The sequence below is a fragment of the Podarcis filfolensis genome (genome assembly GCF_964270895.1).
Source record: "Podarcis filfolensis genome assembly, chromosome: 7".
Classification (NCBI taxonomy): domain Eukaryota; kingdom Metazoa; phylum Chordata; class Lepidosauria; order Squamata; family Lacertidae; genus Podarcis; species Podarcis filfolensis.
The window spans coordinates 57,596,760-57,618,982 of NC_139603.1; the positions used below are offsets into that span (position 1 = coordinate 57,596,760).

A 22,223-nucleotide genomic window follows, 5' to 3' on the forward strand; every position below is an offset into this window, starting at 1 on the left:
ACTGAGTTGCACACAGGTGTTTTTTTTTTATCTGTTTGGACAAAGGATTTGGCCGAAATCAGAACTTGAAGCCCTTCCACTGCGGCTGTTTAAACTGAAGGCATTATTTAAACCAGGTTGGATAGTGCCCGAAACCTTTCTTGTAGTAGCTTCAATACTTCAGAATAGTCATGCCAATTCATGCCAATTAAAAGAATAGAAGTGGGTGGAGTTTTTGTTTGTACCAGAATGTATGTTACGACTGCAGGAGTGCAGATGCGACATTCCCAAAACACTAACCATGGCTTAGTCACAGGGAGGTTTACCAGTTTCTGACCTGTTAATGGTTAGCATGATGTCCTTTATGCTCTTTGTGTAACTGGCTTGGGTTTAACACACAAAAATATATTTTTTTTTCCAGGAATTCTGCATAACAATGAGACCTTGACTGCTGCATTTTTGCTGCCACAAGGGGCTTATTAAACACTCCTTTTAATAAATACCATTTGCATAAAATGTACTTTAAATAGTAAGGGGATGAGAACCAGCATTGCATGACGATCCTTAAAAATATGAAGTATAATAGGCTATATAATTAGCATAATAACTCAGAAGTAGCTAAATAGCACTTGCATAGTCTGAGGAACTAAGACACGAGAACTTCTCTTCATGGCCATCAGTGAAAAAATGCAAAGATTATCTTTGTCTGAGCTCAGATGGGCACTTTGTGGTAGCGAGGGCATGTGGTATACTCTCTGCTAAACAGACAGCCACCAAGTAATCTAACTCAAGAGAATCATCTCCTAATGTCTTATCAAATGCTATAATTCAGTTGTTTTCAAACCTTCTAGCTTCAGGAAAGTATTCCCATATTGTCTGGCTTGAAAAGACCCACATTAGTTCAAATTGAGCTGTTTAGATGCCTAGTCTGCTCTTCCAAAACTTTTCTTGAGGCAGCTTTGGATCTTTGCCAATATAATGGATTGGTGTTCTTCCTTCATAGTGCTAATTTTGCAGCTGTTAAAAGACTTATCTTTACCTCCTGTTGCTGCTGCTGATGTTAACTAGCACAGATGAAATTGAGTTCATACCAGGCTAGAGAAAGTTAGGTATGGATGCTTCTATTCATGACCATCCTGCCACAACCTGTAAATCATGGGGAGCCAAACTAAGGCCCGGGGGGCCAGATCCGGCCCAATCGCCTTCTAAATCCGGCCCGCGGATGGTCCAGGAATCAGCGTGTTTTCACATGAGTAGAACGTGTGCTTTTATTTAAAATGTATCTCTGGGTTATTTGTGGGGGCATAGGAATTCGTTCATTCCCACCCCCAAAAAATAGTCCAGCCTCACACAAGGTCTGAGGGACAGTGGATTGGCCCCCTCCTGAAAAAGTTTGCTGACCCCTGCTGTAAATGGTAGTTACAAGATCTAATCGAAGACTGGATCACACTGACTTACGGCTCCTTTGTTGCAGTAGAGACTTCAAGTCTCATATGTGATGGGATTCTCTGATGGGGCCACAAAACCAATTTGCTACTGCCTGAGAACATGGCACAATGCAATATAGCTGTTATTGCATGGCTTACCTCAGATGGTTACTTCCTTAAGGTTATAAAGTCAGAAGAGGATTCTTTCAGACAGAAACAAAGCAATAAATTATTATTTTTAGATGGATTTGATCATTATTTTACAGCATTTATATATGGTATGATTAATCTCAATCTTCTTTTACTAGCTATGATTTGCAGCTGACACAGGTAAATTGTATACTTAACTTTGGTAGGCTAAGCTGATAGCAGCTGTTCCAATTTCCTATCGAACCAATAGAATCTCTGTGTACTATTCCTGTATCATCCCCACAATTATGAGGAACACAAATATTAAAAGAGAAATGCTAGCTGCCATGCACAGCTATGCAGTTCTTTATATTATTACTATATTATTTAATGTTTTTCATTCAGATAAGGTTTTCGAGTTTAGGTGGAGAAGGATAAAAAGGAATTCAGTAAATGTCAGCTATTGTCAAATGCCAGAGTTACTGTCACAACAAGACAATAAAAATCCAGGAAATGACAGAATTGCTCTACAAGGTTGTTTCAGAAGATGGTCGAATTGTTCATCTCCCACTGCAGGAGACAATCATTAAAGTGAACTCGATATGTTGTGCTTTCTTGAGATGGATGAAGGAACGAAACCAGAGCGTATGGGTTGAAAAACTTGATAGTGGCTTTCATATTGATGCAAAGAGATGGAACAGTGGATAACCTGTAACGTCCCAACTACATAGGTTGAGAGAGATGGCATTATCTCCTTCTGTCATAAACCCAGAGACTCAGACACAGAGTCTGAGGGCCCAATAGTGCCAATGGAAGAGAACCACCACTAAACTATAACCCCAGCTCCCCTAGCCCCAAGATACCAGAAACCCTGGACCCCAAATCTGGATTTGTGCCAGAGGAGAATTTACCAGCTTCTATGTTGTTGTTGTTTTCCATAAAAATAAAAAAAAAATGTGTATTTAAAACCTGGGACGTTTTGCTTTCAAACCATATGATCTACAACTGAGCTTCTCAAATATAAACAGTCTGGGTGTGTAATAATGTTGCCTATATGTATGTCACTAGTAAAATTAGAGGCACAAATGAAACAAATAACTCCATCCCATGTGTACCATAGACTGCAAAGCCAAATCTGGAGATATTCCTACTTGCATTAGAGAAAGAGTGAGCCACAAGAGGTAGGCGCTGTGTCAAGGTGCTTATGCCAGAAAGGAAGAGAAACAGAGCTGACACAGAAATGTTGCCTTAAAGGAAAAGAAACAGTCTCGCTCATTGAATGCCAAACATGTGCAGAAGAAATGCAAAAACAGGATTCGTGCTCAAAACCTACCTGCCCTCAGGCACCTGTTAAGAATTTCAAGGCCTGGAAACTGGAGATGGAACTAAGACATCTCCATGAGAACACAGAGTGAAGGTTGTTTTTCTGAATAAAAACAGGTCAAGATAATACAAACTATGACTTCCCTGTTCAGGTTTTTTTTTTTTTTTGTCTCTTTGAGAGAGGCAATGTAAGATGACAAATGTTCATGGGATTCGGAGCAAAGGACTTTCAAGCTCTAATTCTGTCATAGATGTTGGCTTGCATTGTATCCTTGGGCAAATATGCAGCAGTTCTATGTCTCCATTTTACTTCTGAAAAATCACTGACATCAAAAAAGGACTGTTCTAAGAATCAGCTATGTATAGGGGGGGGGAGGATGCACATGGGAGTGCCATCTGAGCAGAGCAAGCACGGACGTTTATATTGATGTGAAAGGTAAAAACTAACTGAAATGAGGGATGAATTCCCGCCTGGGTTGAACACATTAGATGTAATAACAAGCAATATATAGATAAGAGAGCCAACCAGATGCAAATCTGTTCTTCATGTCTTCAAAAAAAAGGCAACTGAGTTTCAGAATTAAAGAATTTACTCACTTCATTCTCTTCTGTTTTGTTGTGCAACAGGGGATTAAAGGAATGAAGGAGACCAGAGGCACTGGCATAGATTCACTAGGCAACCGTGAGGCAGTCTCTCAGTTTCTTTAGGCTATAATATGAACTAATTAAGTATAAATTAATTAGAATGGGCCTAAGATGTGGAGCTGTGAATCAGGAAGTTCCTGCTTTGAATCTCATCTCTCGTTTTGAACACAGTAGGTAGCCATTGGCAATCTACTCTCGCTCTTGGCTTCAGCCTTCCCATCTGCAATATGGAAGGTAATAGCAATAGTGACTTGACTTTACAGGGATGTTGTATGTATTACAGCTAAATAATAAACGTTAACCACTTTGAACACTTGAAAGCGCTATACAAATGGTAAGGTTGCTGATTAGTCACATACCATGCTTTTTTTCTGGGGGGACGCAGGCGTATGCATACCCCTAAACATTTTGTGAATCTAAGTTTGGCCTCATTGAGGGGCAGTATTTCAATATGAGTAGGAAAATGAGTTTTCCCAGTAGTGATGTATGGAAGTGAGAGCTGGACCATCAAGAAGGCTGATTGCCGAATAATTGATGCTTTTGAATTATGGTGCTGGAGGAGACTCTTGAGAGTCCCATGGACTGCAAGAAGATCAAACCTATCTGTCAGGGAACTGACATCGGAGCCAGAGGTGGAGGCAAGGCTCCCAAGCGATGCTGGAGAAGGGCCCAGCAGGGAGAGAGGGAGCTCATCGGCTGGGGAAGGAAATCAGCGTAACACCAGGGATAAAGGGGGGCAGATGGGGGAATCGGCGAGGGGGCTCCAGGACTCCTCGCCGGAGACCAGCGGGGAGAGCACGGGTCCTCCGCTACCCACACCCACCCTGCGCAGAAGACTTCCGTGCAGGGAAAGTAGGCGTAGGCTTGGCGTCAAAGAACTTCTTTGCTGGAAGAAGTTCAAGAAACGCCCACTGACGGATTCTGCTAGCGACTGAAACAGCCACGAAGTGAAGGGCTGTCCAGCCAGAAAAAGGTTTAACCAGGCAACCTAGCCAGGAGTGGCAGCAACTTACGCGCGAGCAACCCCATATAACCATTACACTATCCATTCTTAAGGAAATCAGCCCTAAGTGCTCACTGGAAGGACAGATCCTGAAGCTGAGACTCCAATACTTTGGCCACCTCATGAGAAGAGAAGACTCCCTGGAAAAGACCCTGATGTTGGGAAAGATGGAGAGCACAAGGAGAAGGGGATGACAGAGGACGGATGGCTGGACAGTGTTCTCGAAGCTACCAGCATGAGTTTGACTAAACTGCGGGAGGCAGTGGAAGACAGGAGTGCCTGGCGTGCTCTGGTCCATGGGGTCACGAAGAGTTGGACACGACAACAGGAAAATGAGAGTACCCCTAAACATTTTTTTAGGGAAAAAAGCACTGGTCACATCAATTATTTGAAACCCACAAAACTTTGTAGTTCTCTAGTGGGCTTTATGCCTACATCTAGTCCCATATTGAGGCCTACAGCGCTAAACTGCAAAGTCCGATGGCATATCCCCCAACATTCCTCAAATAAAAATAGGGACATTCTATCCTGCATCAGTGCCCCTTCCCACACCCGCCATATACGCACACTGCCAATGGAATACGGGGGGAAAGGGCGGGGCTGACTGAGCTGCCCCAGTGGGACTTGCATTTAAGCATGGATATAATTCTAGGCCAGGGATTGTTGCTTCTTTCTTTCTGCTTGCACCAGGTGAGGAGTGAAGTGTGATTGCTCTCTGTGTTTATAGTGAAACTGTTAACCATGGTTTGATTTGCTTCGCAACCTGGACCATATCCAATAAAAATTTGCAGTGCACTTTAATATCCTGGATAATAAAATTGCTCCATAGCTTGCTAATTCAAATACAGGCTAATTCTAGACTTACCACACCATTTCACCTTCCAGTTACGATTGGCATCTACGCCATGGCAACGGAATCTTGAATTCTTTGATCTTGTTTTTCTCCAAAATCGATCCTATCCATAATTGTTTAGAACATGGAAATACAACATATATATATTGGTAAAAAAAGCATCATATGCATATTAACCAATTATTGTAAAGATACTTCATGGACTCCCTCCCCAAACACATATTTTGAAACACAGGCGGCTCTTAACTTATGCTGGGGTTAAGTTCCAGGGATAGTCCGTAAAGCCAGAACTGTGTATAGTCAAAACACATTAGGTTCAATGGTGGGTGGGATTGCCAAAGTCCTTGTTCCTGGATGTCCGCTATCTTCCTTATTTTTTACTTTGGCCAAGTGCATAAAGCTGAATGTGCACGAGTTAAATGAGAGCATGTTGCAAATTACCTGTCCTTGACTGCATTCGTAGAATCACAGAATTGTAGAGTTGGAAGGGATCCGTAGGGGTCATCTAGTACAACCCCCTGCGATGCAGAAATCTCAACATGCAGTCCCCCATTCAATTTTAAACCATTCCAGATCCTACAATGTGCTAGCAGTTTTAACTGCTGCTCTACAAGGAGGATATCAGTAAAAATATATACTGAATTCTAACTCTACTAATACCTTAATGCTGGAAAGATGACTTACCTGGGTCCAGCTAAAATGGTATCCATCCACATTAAAAATAGGCATGATGTAGAAATACAGTTGATTTAACATTCTTCTCATGGCTGGGTCACTTTGATAGGTCTGGAGAGCCTATGAATGGGCAAAAGAATAATCAAAGTAATGTTTGTAATCAAAAATCCATAGGAACCATCCTGAACCCTTCATATATATATATATATATATATATATATATATATATATATCAGCTTTGGGTGGGTGGGGGGACACGAAGTAATAATCAGAACTGCAGAGCAGGACTAGAAACATAAGGCATGCTAGAGCTCAGATAGACTTTGGTGCTCAAGCAAAGTTCTACTAAGACAGGCATCCCCAAACTAGGATAATGCCATTAAAAAGAAGCTCTGCTTCTTTGTTGCTAAAGTTCCACTATTCTGGAATGGCGTAAAAAACTCACCATTCCAGTGCCATTAATCTAGTTCCTGTCTTCATTTATTATTGGGGCAACATGGAACCAGATGATCTGGAAGCAACTCCCACTCCAGCCTGAGTCAGGCCTAGGTCAACATATAAAATAGTAAGTAGATAGAGATTTAAGAGCAACAGCTAACAATCTGCCAATAACTAGGTCTACTACTGCAGTCTACAGGGTCTGAGCACTACTATGAGCCATGGATGCTGAACTGATTCATTATGGCATACAGAAGTATATTTGCCTCGCAACAATTCATATTTGCAAGTAAAATACATGGAAGAGCATTAAAACTTAATGGATTCTGGGGTGCCTATGCCCCACTGATTAATAATTTCACAGCAGTCTGGTGATGGTTGTTTGAAAATTCCTTCATGCAGGAGCTTCTACTGAGAAGCCCATCTCCCCCTCACCCCCCAAAAATCAGGTTTATAAAACTTCATTTATGTTCATGAATGTTTTTCATTCAGAATTAAATTCAGTTGCCATGTCCCATAATGATTGCATGTGAAACTGAAAACAATATATAACTGATTTAAAAAAAAAAAAAACAATTTTAATAGTAAAAAGCCCATAGCATCACTTGCTACATAAGGGACCTGATTAGGTTCGTACTTTCTGCAGCAAGGTTAGAGATATTGGTATATTTGTGGTACTGGAAATTAAGGAATATTGCACTCTCAGAGAGACTGACACAGCAACTTGGCTCATCCGAAGGAAATGCCGAGGAGGACAATTTTTATAAAACGCAATATAGCTTTAGTTTGTCTGATGCCAGAAACAGTGTTCAACTGACATCTCCAGCACAAAAGTGCAGCTAGGTAACATTAGACCCTAGATTTAGGCCACATTCCCATCATACATATAAAGCTTTATGGCAGCACTTTAGCAGTCATGGCTTCCCCCAGGAATTCTGGGAGCTGTAGTATGTTAAGGGTGCTGAGAGTTGTTAGGAGAGCCCCTATTCCCCTCACAGAACAACAGTTCCCAGAACTCCCTGGGAAGAGAGATTGGCACTTGAACCACTCTGAGAATGTGATGGGTGATGGGAGTTGTAGTCCTATAACAGCTGGAGGGCCAAAGGTTAGCCACTTTTGCTGTACACTTTCCAGTTATGCTATATTTATTGTCCTCCTGTTTTCCTTGTATTGTTTTGTAGTAGATAAACACACAATGCCATGGCAAAGAGGAAACTGCCATAGTTATTTGCAAAAGCATGTATGGCATGCCTCACTGTGGCAACAGCAGGTACTGCACCCTATCTTTTAAATGCAGGCTTAGCAAGCTAATCATTGCTGAACATATTTCATATTTATTACAGTTTCATCTCCTCCCTTTCTCCAAGGAAATGAGAAGGTGTGCAAGGCTCCCTATCCCACACCATTTTATCCTGTCAATAACCCCGTGAGATAAGGTTAAGCTGCAAGGCAATGACTGAGACATGGCCATTCTGTGAGTATTATAGCCGAGTAGAAATTTGAACCGTGGTCTTCCTAATCCTAGTTCAGCTCTCCAACCATCATACCTCTCAAAAGGACTGGAATATTCGCCACATATCAGTGCACAGAGAGCAACATGTAAGAGCTACATCACTGTGTGCAGGGGCGTAGCTAGCTGCTCTGGCACCAGGAGCGGCAGGGGTGGGCGAGCCACCCACAGGGGCACCGCGGCAATCCGTCCAGGGGGATGACGCAGCGAGCCACCCACAGAGTCCGCCTGGTGGACACAAGCCCCATGCTGCTGTTTTGGGCAGCGTAGGACCCCAAGCCACCACTTCACTCCCAGGAGAGACACGTGGCTCAAGTGCACTGCAGGCCAGGCCCCGTGATAAGTGCCAACCCCCGCTGTCCTAAGTCAAGAAATCAGCTAGTCACAATGGCAGTGGAGTTATTCACTGGGATGTACCAGGGCGCTTCATCTTTATCTATGCAGGAAATGGCTGATAGCAGATTAAGCTGCATTATGGCTGCTAGCAATATTGTCAAAGGTTAAGGTTTGAGAGCATCCTAGCCTTGGCTCGCTTCTGACAGATACGGCTACCTTCACCCTAGTTAACCATTACAAATAAGTTCCAGATACAAAGGCAGCAAACTGAATGCGCCAGACTTACAATTTCCTAATTCCAAAATACAACAGAGGAATCGATCCTTACTTCTTTCACAAACCACTGGCAAAATGCTGGTCCAATCCATTCTCTTGCATGGATTCCACAGTCTATCCAGACAGCTTTCTTGTAAAGGCGTGATCTTTTGCCTAGCTGCAATAGTAAATGTGCATAAATGAGGAGAAAACAAAAACAAAAAACACAGGCCAGCGTCCAAACTGCTATAAGGGCTTGTGTCAATCCCTTGTGTAGAATTGTTTCCTTTTTTCCTTTTTCTTTAAACAGCTCAGCACCATAAACTGCTTTTGATAGTTCCAAAAGAACTTAACTTTGCAGTGCAGGAGGAAGCAGCAAGAGGAGAAACAAGCTTAAATCTGCTACTGGACTCATGGAAATAGTTTAACAATTCTTTGGCTCCTGGCTCTACTATCTTACAAAATAAAATTTGATGGTATGTTTTCCCTTCCTTCTGAACACTTTCAAAAGAATTACATGTCAGGCTTCCTTCCAACTCTATGATTCTATGCTCCTAGGTGGAATTTCCTTGGCTATTCATGTTTATTGTTGTGAGTTTAGTGGGTTCGGTAGGCTGTATGCCTGATTCAATAGGCATTTGAGTTCCTGGATTCAACAGGGACTCAATTACACCTGCACATTTTCAATCCTGAACGTCTCAGGAGGAGGAACCCTTTTTGTACTTCGGCTGTATATATGCATGTGTAAATAAACCATATATCATAAAGACACTACAGTCTCCGCCGTCACTCAATCCAAGAAAACCAAACCCTGGGTTAGCATGTGGAACCACTGGAATTTTGCACCACTCAAAGATTGGGGTGTCCCTACAGCATTATATGCCAATAACTTCACAAACATTTTATCAATTTTATTTTACCTTTAGCACAAAAAGTGGTCTTCCTTCATATGACTTGCCAACACAGAACATGTGGACAAGATCTGAATGAGTTTTGTTCAGGCGATACATCCAACTCTGAATCTGAAAAAGCAAAAATAAAAAAGAGACAAGATATGCATTTTTAATTTGAATCATTTTTCTTATCATATATTAAGGTTACCTGACGTCCCCATTTCCCAGGAACAGTCCCCGGATTTACAAATCAGCCCCCATACAAAATCCATTGAAGTTGAAAAGTGTCCCCGGATTCAATGAAAAAACTATCTAGTAAACTTATCATATATGAAAATGAAAAACCAGCATAATATTGCAAAGGCTAGGAATCCCTTAAAGTGTTTTCAATGCGTATTATAGAGTTTCCTAGTTTGCATATTTTTAAAGGTTATTTAAAAGGTTCTAGAAATAACACAAGTTTGCTAATTCCCCCAGGACATGCACTTGCAAATACATGGGATACCATTTTAATGTTACCTACTTCCTCCAGTGAATGATATATTTCATAGCTGTATCCTGGTAATGATCTACGATTCCTGGATGACCCCAAACCACTATGCTTTTCTACTGCTTTTTGCAGATCAGATATGAGGATGCTGTGTCAAAAGAAAGCAAAATGAATAAATGCAGACCAAGCAAGAAAGGGCATAGAAAAATGCAGGAAAATAACACTGTTACGGTAAGCTGAAGTAACATAGATTGAAACACGTCGAGGAACTATTTGTGTCACTGTCATAAGCCTGCCTAAATTGGTTGTGATAGCATTCTGGTATACTGTAATGTGCTGTCAAACAAGCTAGTTGTTTTGAAATATAACAGTACTTTGAAAAAAGCCGAGAATTTTTTTTTAAGGGAATCACAGAGCATGATGTAAACTAATTAGCCAGTATTGAAGTTTAAATGAAAAACTTAGTATCTTCCACATTTTTGCTAGATCCTGTTTTACATTCAGACTTCTAAGAAGGGTTACTGTGAAACTGAAAGAAGATTAATCTCTTTTTACAATCTGGAATATGTTAATCTTTGAACCTTAAAATGCAAGTGGATCTGGGCTCAGCCATTTGTTGCATTAGCTTCTCTACTCAGCTTTGCCTAAACCTTGTCAGCTTTCCCATGGGCAATGGCCGAGGACTTGTGCAAGAGGGCTTTGCCCCCTCTCCTCTCACCATGGGCCTCCTGCACCCTCAAACTGGCCGGGAGAACTCCCATAAAGTGTATGAGGAGAGGGAAGATTGTTCTGATATGTTTGTGCACACGGGACATTTGTAGTACCACAACACTGAATTCCACCCTTAATTTTTAAAAGCCTATTTAATTTATTTATTGGTGTTGCTGAGAGGTGGGTTTGGGTTTTGTTTTATTTTGGTATATCGACTTTATTCTCCAGTTTGTTTTTTATGTTTTTATAGTGATATTATACTGCTGTTGTAAGCTGCTTGCTCCATGGGTGCATTACAGAAGTATTGTGAATAAATAAAGAATGCTTATATTCAAGCCCACAAAATTTGTTATGTGTTTGCTATCTTGCTGTCCCAGGTTCCCTTTCGGAGGATGAGTGGGATAGAAATTTTATTAGCTTGTTAACTAAATCATTCCGTACATCCTCCCTTGAATATTTGATAGCTCAAAGGAAACTCTAAGAAGCACCTTGCTAGCTTCACTTCTTGTGTTGTTGTTTTTTAAAGATATGTTTTAGCCCCCAGAGCCATACAGAAAAGTTGGAACATGTAATAGCAACATCTGTTAAAGCTAATAGCAACACAAAACCAAATGAACAAGCAATATCTTCCAGGAGTCTAAGTTCAAAGTTTGTGCGATGTCTCCATTAAGAATACTTTGCGCCAATTACATTAGCGTGTGCTACTTCCATTAACTTTAGAATTAAGAGTCTTTTCCTAACATGGCAAAGACAAGGCTCAAGTAGAAACATGTCAACAGTGTCACATTCTATGATCTAGTTAAATCAATCTGCCATTTTAAAAAAGAAAACAATGCCACAGCATTATGGCATCTCGATACACACTCCCAATACACCTCCACTATAAAAATCCCGAATAAAGGTTATTTAGCTAATTTCTCCATCTTCCTGACATACAAATCCTGGTCTTAGAATTATCGGCTCCTATTGAGAGAGACAGAACTCTGACAAATGCCTCTGGGAGTTTAAAAACATGACAATGTGGAATGATAAGTGCAATTCCTACTGAAAGCAGAGGAATTAACAATAATAATGAATCTGTGCTCCACACGGGCCTTTTTGGTGACAGGAAATCGACTAGTGTATCTCTAGCATATAATTTTAAAGCATGTGTGTGCTTGCAACTACTCAGCATACTTCTAGTTAACATTCAAGTGCAAATTAAGCAGACTGTGGAACCAGTGGCAATAATTACCATTTATATAACAAATAAACCAGGCCTGGGAGCACTGAAGAGACACTGGTTTTCATACTAAAGGGGACTCTTTAATTAAACTGTCTGCCCAAGAGAGTTCCTGCATGCTTCCATTCAAATAACAGTTTTGTAGGAGGTCTGTTGTACTCTCCAGCTATTGTAATTAAAAAGGCACAGTATTAAATGGAGCATATTTCTAAATAAAATAGATGTAACAGACCTAAACCATGGCAGAATGCATCAGGTGGCCTTAGAGGAACTGAAATCCATGCTTACGTATATTGGATGTTTGCTTGTTGTAGGTAAGGCAGAAGAATTTGCGAATTGTTCCTTGATACACGTATGTCTGTAACTGCACCCTTTGAGATGTAGGAGATGCTGCCAGGCTGCCACAGGTCTACCTGTAGTGCAGGAACCAACCTGTAATTCATATTTATTCAGTCTAGATTGAGAACATCCATGAATTTAATATATAAAAGGTCATCTTCTTCTTATGCACTCTAATAACATGTCAGAGATCATCCTCATGTGTAGGTACTTACTACAGCCTGAGAAAAGCAGAGTTAATATTAAACATTGATCCTGAAATTGCCAAAAAAACCTATGCTGAAATGAGTACCGTATTTTTCGCCCCATAGGGCGCACCGGCCCATAGGACGCACCTAGTTTTTTTGGGGGGGGGAGAAATAAAGGAAAAAAGTTTATTCCCCCCCCCAGGCGCGGGGCTGGGGCGGGGGAAGCCCGAGCTTCCCCTGACCCCCCCAGCCCCCAGAACAGGCAGCTCTCCGCAACCCTTGGGAGACCGGCGCGACTTCCCGCCGGGCTCCCACGCCTTGCGGATATCTGCCTGAAGCCCAAACCAGGTCGGGGAACAGCGGGATGGCGGCGCTCCGCCTCCCCGCTGTCCCCCGAGCTTGTGGGGCTGGCGGCATGGAGAAGCGCGCTTCTCCCCGCCGCCAGCCTCCAAACCAGGTCGGGGAACTGAAGCCCGGGGCGCGCTGTGCAGCGCGCCCCAGGCTTCAAGACGCAGGCTGCTATCCGCAAGCCTAGGGAGCCCGACGGGAACTCCCGCAGGCTCCCAAGGCTTGCGGAGCGCTTCCTGAAGTCTGGAGAGCGAGAGGGGTCGGTGCGCACTGACCCCTCTCGCTCTCCAGGCTTCAGCGAAAGCCTGCATTCGCCCCATAGGACGCACACACATTTTCCCTTCATTTTTGGAGGGGAAAAAGTGTGTCCTATAGGGCGAAAAATACGGTAATGTGTATAAGGCACAATTTCTTCAATTTAATTTTCAACCCACATGTTTTTCTGTACATTTAAGCAGATTTATAGTCTATAATTGTTTGATATACATCCTTGCAAAAATCATGTCAGAGGATATGTGCGTGCTGCTTTAGTGATTTGGTGTCTGAAAATGAAAACTTAAAAAAACCCCTAAAACAAGTACGCTCATCTGCCACACGGCTACCATAATTCAATCAGTGATTAAATGTATTCTCTGCATCCGATTTCCTACACAATAATTCTTCAAAATACTGCATAGTCTCTTAATATTATATCAGATGATGTAGCCAGTAGATGTTGCTTTCAGAGTTTATTCTTCTAACAGGTCAACTGAAGGAAAGGAATCTGTCAATAAGTAGAAAGCATTTGGCGTTACAGCAACACATCCCTTGGAAAAGTGTCATGCAAAAGCTCTGGATGACAGCTCATTGGGCAAAGATAGTGCAAAATGTTTGTTTGTTTTAAAGCAAGGGGTATTTAAGGTGTAAGTCCTAAAGTCTGAAACCCAGACAATGAAACTAATTGTACAATCCTAGGGTGCACTGCTCAGAAGTAAAACCAAAGTTCAGTGAGTCTTACTTCCAGGTAAGGTGGCCTGGCATTGAAGCCCAAGACCAGTTGAAAACATAAGAGAGGGAAAAGAACATCTCTCTGAGGGGCAAGATTAGAGTATATTCTTCCCCAAGTAGGTTTTTAATAAGAGGCCCAATGAGAAAAGACACATGGAATAATGGCAGTGGAAATCTTCCAATATTTTACTGGGCAAACCTTAGCACCACTAGCTATGTCAGGCTGAAACAATTTTCCATTTGCAATAGCCACCATGTGGTGAGGCTGAATTCCTACAACAAGTGTGGGGAGATAGGAACATAGGAAGGTGTATTATACACAGTCACACCACGTAGCTCACTATTGTCAACACTGACTGGCAATGGCTCTCCAGGGTTTTAGACAGGGGGCTCTCTCAGCCCTGACTTGAAATGTTGGCAGGGGCAGCCCATCCCGTTTTGCCACCTGAGGCAAAATGGGGAGGTGCCGGCCCCTAAAGTGGCTACTTCAGTCCGCTTCATGGACGGCCCAGTCCTAGATGTTGGGAACTGAATCGTTGACCTGTCCCTAAACCACAGCATGAGTAAACAGAAGCTGAGAACTTATATTGCCCCACACTCCCCTCCCCCATTTTTCTCCTGGGGGAAAACATGGTTGCAGAGATTTGAACGAGGCATCGCGCAGAATACATAAATTTGTCAAAGAATAGTAGCTTTACAAATTTGCCTAAGTACAGTGTGTTCACTTGGTGGAAAACACAAAAATGCCAAGGGTAAACTGAGAACGAACCAATTAGAATAAATCTTTTGTGGGCTTACATTTCTTTAGGTATAAACAAGTTCCTTCTTGGATAGATTCTCAACTTTATTACACTGGTTTCAAATTTATTTCCTTTTTCCCTTGAGGAAGGAAGAATGTTGGTAATGTGATAGGTGACTTAGATTTACAACATAAGCCAGAAGCACTCAGTATGTGCTTCTTAAAACATGTCTGCATTCTAAGGTCTCAAATTTACCTTGAAGGTAATCATAAAATTAAAGCAATTTGTATGTTATTGCTATCCTTTGGCTCTTTCACTCTTCAGCTTATCAACCTTTGTTGTGCTCATAGATTTGTAGAGGCAGAAATATGTGGCTGTTTTGCATGGTGTTTGGGGATGGTGGAAGCGATGTTATCCTGCCCGCTATCAGATAGCAACTGGCTGGTTCACAGCATGGCTATGTGTCCCACTTTGAAGAGGACAATCCTTGGTTTGAATGACTGTCAGGGGGTAGTTCTCTATTGGAATGTTTGCAGGTCCTAGTTTAAAGATAAAGAGCCATAATGGGAGATCAGGAGGGATCTTGGGTTTGTCCATCAATGGTCAGCACCTGGTCCATAAACTGAGCAACCACACAGGTCACTTGATCACAGTCTTCCCCATGATGGTAAGATGATTGTGTATGTGTACATTATCTCCTCCTCTTTATGGTGAAACATCTCCTCTATTTTGGCAATGTATAAGTGGCCACCCTATTTGATATCCCTATTGAGGAGGTCATGCCTGAAGGCTATCTATCTATCTATCTATCTATCATCTATCTATCTATCTATCTATCATCTATCATTTTCTATCTGGTATCAGGCATGCCTGTATTTAAAAATACAGAAAACATTTAAGAATACAGATACTCAGGAATTTCTCATATGATAACAATTGATCATCATCTCTTACTTTTGTTCTTTATTTCTTGCTGTGCTGATAAGACTCTATTTTTCCCTAAGTTACACACATGGAGACAATAGTCTCCTAATTATAAGTGATGTTCTGCTAGAAAAGCATTGCAAAAGTGCTTTGGAGGAAATTGTTCATGACTGTACACAGCTACTGCTCATAAAAGTAAAAAATGTTTGTTGCTTAAAAAGGATTACAATAATATTAGAGGCATGCTTCATACAGAACTATATAAACGGTGTCAAAGTATGGGAATCAGACAGGGTTCATATGGTATAGAAAAATGTTTTCATGATGCCTCTCGCCCTGTCTTTTGCAAATGGCTTGTAACTAAGCACAGAACAAACTCTGTGGGGAAGGACCACCGCTTAGCCATACAGTGCATGTTTTGCAAACAGGTGGTTCCAGAATCCATCCCTGGTATCTTCATTTAAAACAATCAGGCAAGCAATTTGGAAGTTCCTGCCACAATTCTGAGCTAAATGGACGAATAGTCTGACCTTGTATGAAGTAGCTTCTTATGCTATGGATTCCTATCAATCAAGCTGCATTCCTGTATTTATTTATAATTGATATACCACTTGATTGTAAAAACAACAACCTCAAAGCAGTTTCCTTTGGGGATAATCAGTTAGTGGCAGTAGGTGGGGCCAGAGACAAAAGTGGGAAGGGTTCGCAGGATTGCTTTGTTCTGGTCTCACCCTCACTTTCTTTGTCAGCCCATCTCTCTCATGTTTTTTTCCATTTCTCCACAACAACAACCACCACCACCACCACCACCACCCTTCCGTTCTTCTATCCTCCCTAAGCATTCATTCATGTTCTTACAATTATATACTGCCTCTTTGAATGCAGTGTAATGTGCATATGGCTCCCAGAAAGCCTGTAAGCTGCCATCTAAGCTCTTAACAGACCCAGAAGGACTTGGCTTCAGCAACTTGGTGGCCTCAAGTGCCCTTCAGACCACAAGCCGGAATGAATAGATAGATGATAGATAGATAGATAGAGATTGAGACGGAGATATGTGTGTCAATGATCCTTCAGAACATATTTAAAAATCTCTGATGAAACACTCTGCTCATTCTGTCCCTCAGTCCACAGCAATCCCAGGCCCCCAAACTCACCTCAAGTTGTTGAGAAAGGATCTTCAGTGTCTTTGCTGCTTTCTCATTCTCAGGAACAACCCGTAGCACTTTATCCCTGTTAAGGAATACTGAAATGAAACCCTAAGTATTCTTTTTCTCAAAAAGAAACATAAGTAAGAGGCAGGGAGGATAACAATAAAAATGTAGATGCAGATTTAACTACAGCTCACATACCGATCACAAATCAGTATCACCTTTTTTATGTCAATGTCTTGAATAATTCATATCATCACCTGGAGAAATGTGAACTCTCCCGCTTCGAGTTGTTAAAAAGGATGAAGAGCTGTGAATATTTGCTTCTTGTTGTTCTTATTAATTCTGGAAACGGGGGGGGGGGGGGAGGGAGAGATCATCTCTCCCTATCCAATAATAAAGTATTAACAAAGAAACACCAAAACTTAAGCACTATTGTATAAAGGAAATAGCTTGGAGATGTGTAAACAGATAAAAACCTGATTCTGAAGCACTGTAGCTCAATGGATATTGTCAGATAGGGAACAGATATTGAAAGTGCCTGGTGACCTACAAAAATCTTAATTATATTGGGTATGTGCCTGCCCCAGATGGATTAATACAGAAATAGAAAACTGTGGCCTTCCTGATGATCTTCTGGACTGTAAATCCCATATCCTTTACCACTGGCTATACTAGCTAGAGTTGATGGAAGTTTGGAGCCCAAAAGTATATATATGGTCACATGTTCTCACTCAGTCTTAATATCTTTTGTGGTTAAATTAAAACGCTACATTTCCTCCCTTCTTGGCTATTCAAGATCCCTCTTAAGATCTTATTTTAAAAGGTCTGATGTTTGAAATACTAGAGCTCATCAAACGCAAATTATTTGCACCCTCTGAAAGCCTAGTGCCAAGACTTGAGATTTTTTAATTCTAAATGCCAGATTCTCCACTGCCTCACATATTGTGTCTGTGCATATTGAACATAAATTGACACAGTTTAGTCTACACAGTGACAAATACTTGCAGAAGTTGCAATGCACTTGAGAATTAGCCCGTGTTTCTGGAATTCTGAATGCTTTGCTAGCTCAGGCCTGTAGTTAACATAAGAAGCGAGTCAATTAAAGTGACCTCCTTGATCTCTGGGTGGACAAAGCAGATAATGGTACTTAAAAATACAAACTAATTAATACAGGGTGTTTATAACAAATATGCCAGGGTCTTCACATTTCTCTTCAACTGTTGGCAGTTTACACAGAGACCTTAGTTTACAGACATGAAGGCTAGTGTTTACTTTTGTGCACTTAAACTGCCAACAACTGAAGAAGGGACTCTTTGAGTTTGCTATTTGTTCTATATAAATTACCAGCAGCCTCATCACCAGCATTGCTTGGGAATTACCCAAAAAATCAATGTTGTTTTGAAATCAGAGTTTTAAATCACCACAGTTTTGAAAGGTTCAGTCTTGATTCAAAATGGTGTCCAAGTATATCTGAACATAGACAAAAACCTGCTCCTTGATCTCAAGAACCATAATGCCAAATTTGGTTGTGATTTCTTAAAAGGTGTCCAAATGCATAGCAAACAGACAAACAACTTTCCAAAATATACAGTAGATGTGCATAGGTCAAAATAAAGCTTCCCTTGCTTTTCTTCTGTTGATCATAGGCTTTTCTGGTTCTCAATATTTTCAAAGCACCTTCCTTTCTTACAAACTTTATTGGCATCCAATATAAGTGAATTTTTTGTGTATGCTAATAAATTATGTAAGCCCTTTCTGGACCAAAAAGACTCGTGTGGTTCTCTTCCAATCCTAGCTGCTTTTGAAGAAATAAAAATGGTGAGTGGCATGACAGCTAGTATGTTCACAGCCCATGTCCATTAAAAGACAAAAAAACAAACCTGAGTTGGCCACAACAGGAGGGAGGTTGATGTTGAGCAGGGGCAGCCAAAATACTGCCCTTCAAATGCTTGGGACTAAAAAACCCATTATCCTTGACCATTGGCTATGCTGGTTGGGCATGATCAGAGTTGCAGTCTAAAGCATCTGGAGGATACACCTCTGGTGTAGAGGAACAGAAGTCAACCGTTTTTCCTGATTCAGTGGTAAACAGCGGGTTTTGCCAGGGAATGTGATGTGGCAAATGGAAAACCTCTAGGAACCATGTTTTCTAGGTACGGGGCAAGCAGGAGTGTGGATGAGCCCATAGTTGATAGAGGTTGGAGGAGAAAAGGGGAAGAAGGTCTTGGTTAAGTGTGGTCGGATTTGAGGTTTTAATGAAACATTATCCTGTCTTCCACATACTGACAGCGCTGCTTATAAGCAAGCATATGGATGTGCTTTAAAGAGTATGCAGATTATAGCTTTATAGTTAATAAATCACTTTAGAGGGTGATGAGAAGATTAAATTAGTGACTCTGAAAAGGAAAGCTATTCACTGTTTGCACCACCAGCAGTAATTTACTTAATTCAGCAGTCAGACATACAGCCCCAGGCCCAAGCCCTATGATACTTATACTTCAACCACCCACACATAACCTCATTACGGAGGGTTACGTATAAGTGCCTCTGGCTAGCTTACAAATGTGTATATATTTTTTTCAAACTGAGGACCTTACGGGGGAACTATATAGTGCTAGATATAATCTCACAGGTATTTGGAAAAATATGTTTAAATTGAGAGGGGGGGGGGGAAATAATACTGGATTTTTAAAACCACCTTTCCATATCAATAAATGAATGTGGTTATTAGCACAGACAGGCAACATTTGCAAAATGTGCCTCATACTTTCTTAGGCATTGCCTGAGCTTCAGATTCCCAGACTCTCACTGATGCCAGATAAAGTTAACAAGGCACATAACTGCCTACGAGCTTGAGGCTATATGCGCTTGAAGAATTTGATCCACACTTGCTTCCAAATTAATTCAAACCCAGCTATGCCCACCTAAGGCTCTTTTATGCATTTATGTGCATGCTCTTACTCGTATTACTGGAACGTTAACATACACAGCACCCTGAGGGTCAGCTATCTCATTGGTCTCAGGTGTATCTGTATGGAGCAAAATGTATGGACTGCACAGTTTTCCCACATGAAAATTTCCCAAGCAGTTTGACTCAAGTCAACCCCATTAAGAACCTACCTACTGGGAACAAGCAGTGGATTCTTGATTCTTCCAGACTTCTCATACTTCGAGATTAGTACATATACTGTAACATTTTCTCATGCAGGTGTACCCTGAGGGCTGTTTTCCTCCTATGAGTCATGACTTGGTGTTGGGAGTCATGAACTGATAAATATACATGAACAAACATAACTCGAGTTTTCTAATTGGTACAGTGTACATCATTTGCTTCGGATGACAGAACAATTGCAGAGTGGCTTCACTGAAAAAGGTACAAGTTATATTAAAATGCAGCTGATGTATCTGAGAATAAGCTGGCACCAAACAGTCAAACTCTTGAGAAAAGTCAAGTTTTATGCTCGGCTGTTGCAATATAATATCCCCTCCCCTTCAATTTGAAATGTATAAATCTGTTTTTCTGCTAATGAGCAGAGAACACATCTTGTTTTCCCTTTAGCTGCACTGCGCATCATGTCTTGTTGTGAACTGCGGAGATAAAAGCACTTAAGTGTTTAATCTGAAGCAGAGAGAAAACTGAACATGACAGTTTCATGCTGCTTCACACAAATTCTAATATACACATCATGTTTTACTGCAAGCTAGTTGATAGTGCATTAGCCTGTCAGAAGTGTGGAGGCAATAAGACACCTACAGATCAGTTGCTAAATCCAGAGGCTAAACTTGGTATTCTTCAGATAGCTAGATTTTTGAACCTTGTTACAGTCCTTTCTCTTTTCACCATGGAGATGATATGTACTTAATAACAATATGTAATTTTAATTAGGCTCAAACGTATGAAGGCTTATTAATGACTTTAGGATTAAGGCTAGAATATCAAGTGACCAAAATGAAATGGTTGACCTGGTTTCCTGATTTCAATATTTTTTTAACAAAGACTTTTTCTAGAATTGGAATTTAGGAATCACGGATTGGACGACTTCCACAGGAATAACTTCCACAGGAAACCTTATCTCAATGTGGGGGAAAGATGTGAGTAAATACTGTATTCATTTTGCCAAAAATGTAGTTCTATTGGATCTACTTTAAATTATTTACATAATTTATTCATCCAACATAAGATTTTCAAAAGACTTTTTAATGATTTGCTGTATGCATTTTTAACTCTTATAAGATGTTTACTAATGTAAACTATATGTTTACTAATGTAAACTAAATTTACATTATATACTGTATGTATGTACAATTTCAATCCTGCAAATTCAAGGCAGCAGCTGAGTTGCTGTTTAGCTAAATACTCCTTAACACTGCTCCTTCTTGTCAATTATTGAAAGTGCAGCTTCTAATGCAACTGTTATTTATACAAGTTTTACTAGAAATGAAAGTTAACATACAATAGATTTTTCCAAAGTTAATAACTGATCCCATTGGTTTCAATGGCATTTGAGACTGCTTAACTTTGGCTAGATTTTCTTTATAATAATTTATATCATTGGTTCAAGCAAGAGACCCTAAATAATGGCATAATGGTAATATTATTGCTTCCCACAGATTATTAATTCAGTTTCGAGAAATGTATGCCTTATGGCTTGATCCAATTAGTTACTCAGCTAGCAGAACAATTTATAGACTTGGGCTGGAAAATATTTTGTTTGTAAACATCAGATTTGTCTGTTCATGTCCTAAGTACTTTGATTTTTTAAAAAATGTTTGTTTGCTTGCTTAATAAATAAAATTTATACACTGCTTGATTGTAAAAAATAAATAAAGTGAGTTACAAAAAAGATAGCTAGGAGGATGGGCTCCTGTGGGTGCCGGCGAAGACCTCTTCAATTACCTGTGAATGCACTAAAAGCTACAGTAGGTTTGGGGAACCAGTGACTCTCCAGCTGTTACTGGACTATAACTCCCATCATCCCTGACCATTGGCCATGCAGGCTGGGGTTCATGGGAGTTGGAGTTCAACACATCTGGATGGAGTCAGATTCTTGAACTACAGGGAAATAATTCATGACTGATGTTGATGACAGTTGGTCTGTTTAATGTAACATTGTAAGAGTTTTCCTTTTAAACAAGAAAAAAGGCAAGTGATCTCTGCTTAAAATTAACATGCTGATTATTCCAGTATGGCTTGTCTCTGATATTTCTTTGTTGTAGGGCAACATCTGGTACCTAACTGCCAGTTGAAAGGTAAGTACCGCACATGCAATTTGATTGTGCAGCAAAAGCTGCCAGCTTTCAGTCCTTTACTGCACACAATAAAATCTTTTTGGAATAGTTAATTTTACGCTATCTCTTTTCTTTTTCTCCGAGGCATTGTGCAGTCCTTGTTCCATTCCAATACCATTTCAGCTGTGCTTCTGCTATTCCTACAGTTGTTAAAATGGAAAAGAAACTTGCCTCTCTCACTTTGTAATATGCCACATACACATTTCATGAAGATCAGCATACTTTCAGTTAACTTTTATAAGACAAAGGTGAAAAACTGGATAGATGCACCACTGCTAGGCTAAGTCTGTATCTAAAAACAAGCGTTTCTCATTCAAACGCGTATGCCATTAGATCTTTTCAATGAGTGATCAATTTAAAATAGGCTG

General features: G+C 40.7%; 1 protein-coding gene across 3 annotated transcripts in view; it reads right to left on the reverse strand.

Moving 5' to 3' along the window:
* CPA6 (carboxypeptidase A6) overlaps positions 1-22,223 on the reverse strand; it is a 43,925-nt gene that overhangs the window by 12,779 nt on the left and 8,923 nt on the right. For 2 of the 3 annotated variants that reach the window (XM_083623573.1, XM_083623575.1), the window contains 7 exons: positions 16,570-16,645; positions 12,178-12,302; positions 9,990-10,104; positions 9,494-9,595; positions 8,647-8,751; positions 6,044-6,154; positions 5,372-5,462 (listed from right to left, as the gene is read on the reverse strand). In XM_083623573.1, the coding sequence (XP_083479699.1) occupies positions 5,372-5,462; positions 6,044-6,154; positions 8,647-8,751; positions 9,494-9,595; positions 9,990-10,104; positions 12,178-12,302; positions 16,570-16,645 (725 nt within the window). Of the gene's footprint in view, positions 1-5,371; positions 5,463-6,043; positions 6,155-8,646; positions 8,752-9,493; positions 9,596-9,989; positions 10,105-12,177; positions 12,322-16,569; positions 16,646-22,223 lie in introns of all 3 variants that reach the window. The other variant, XM_083623574.1, reaches the window with a different exon arrangement.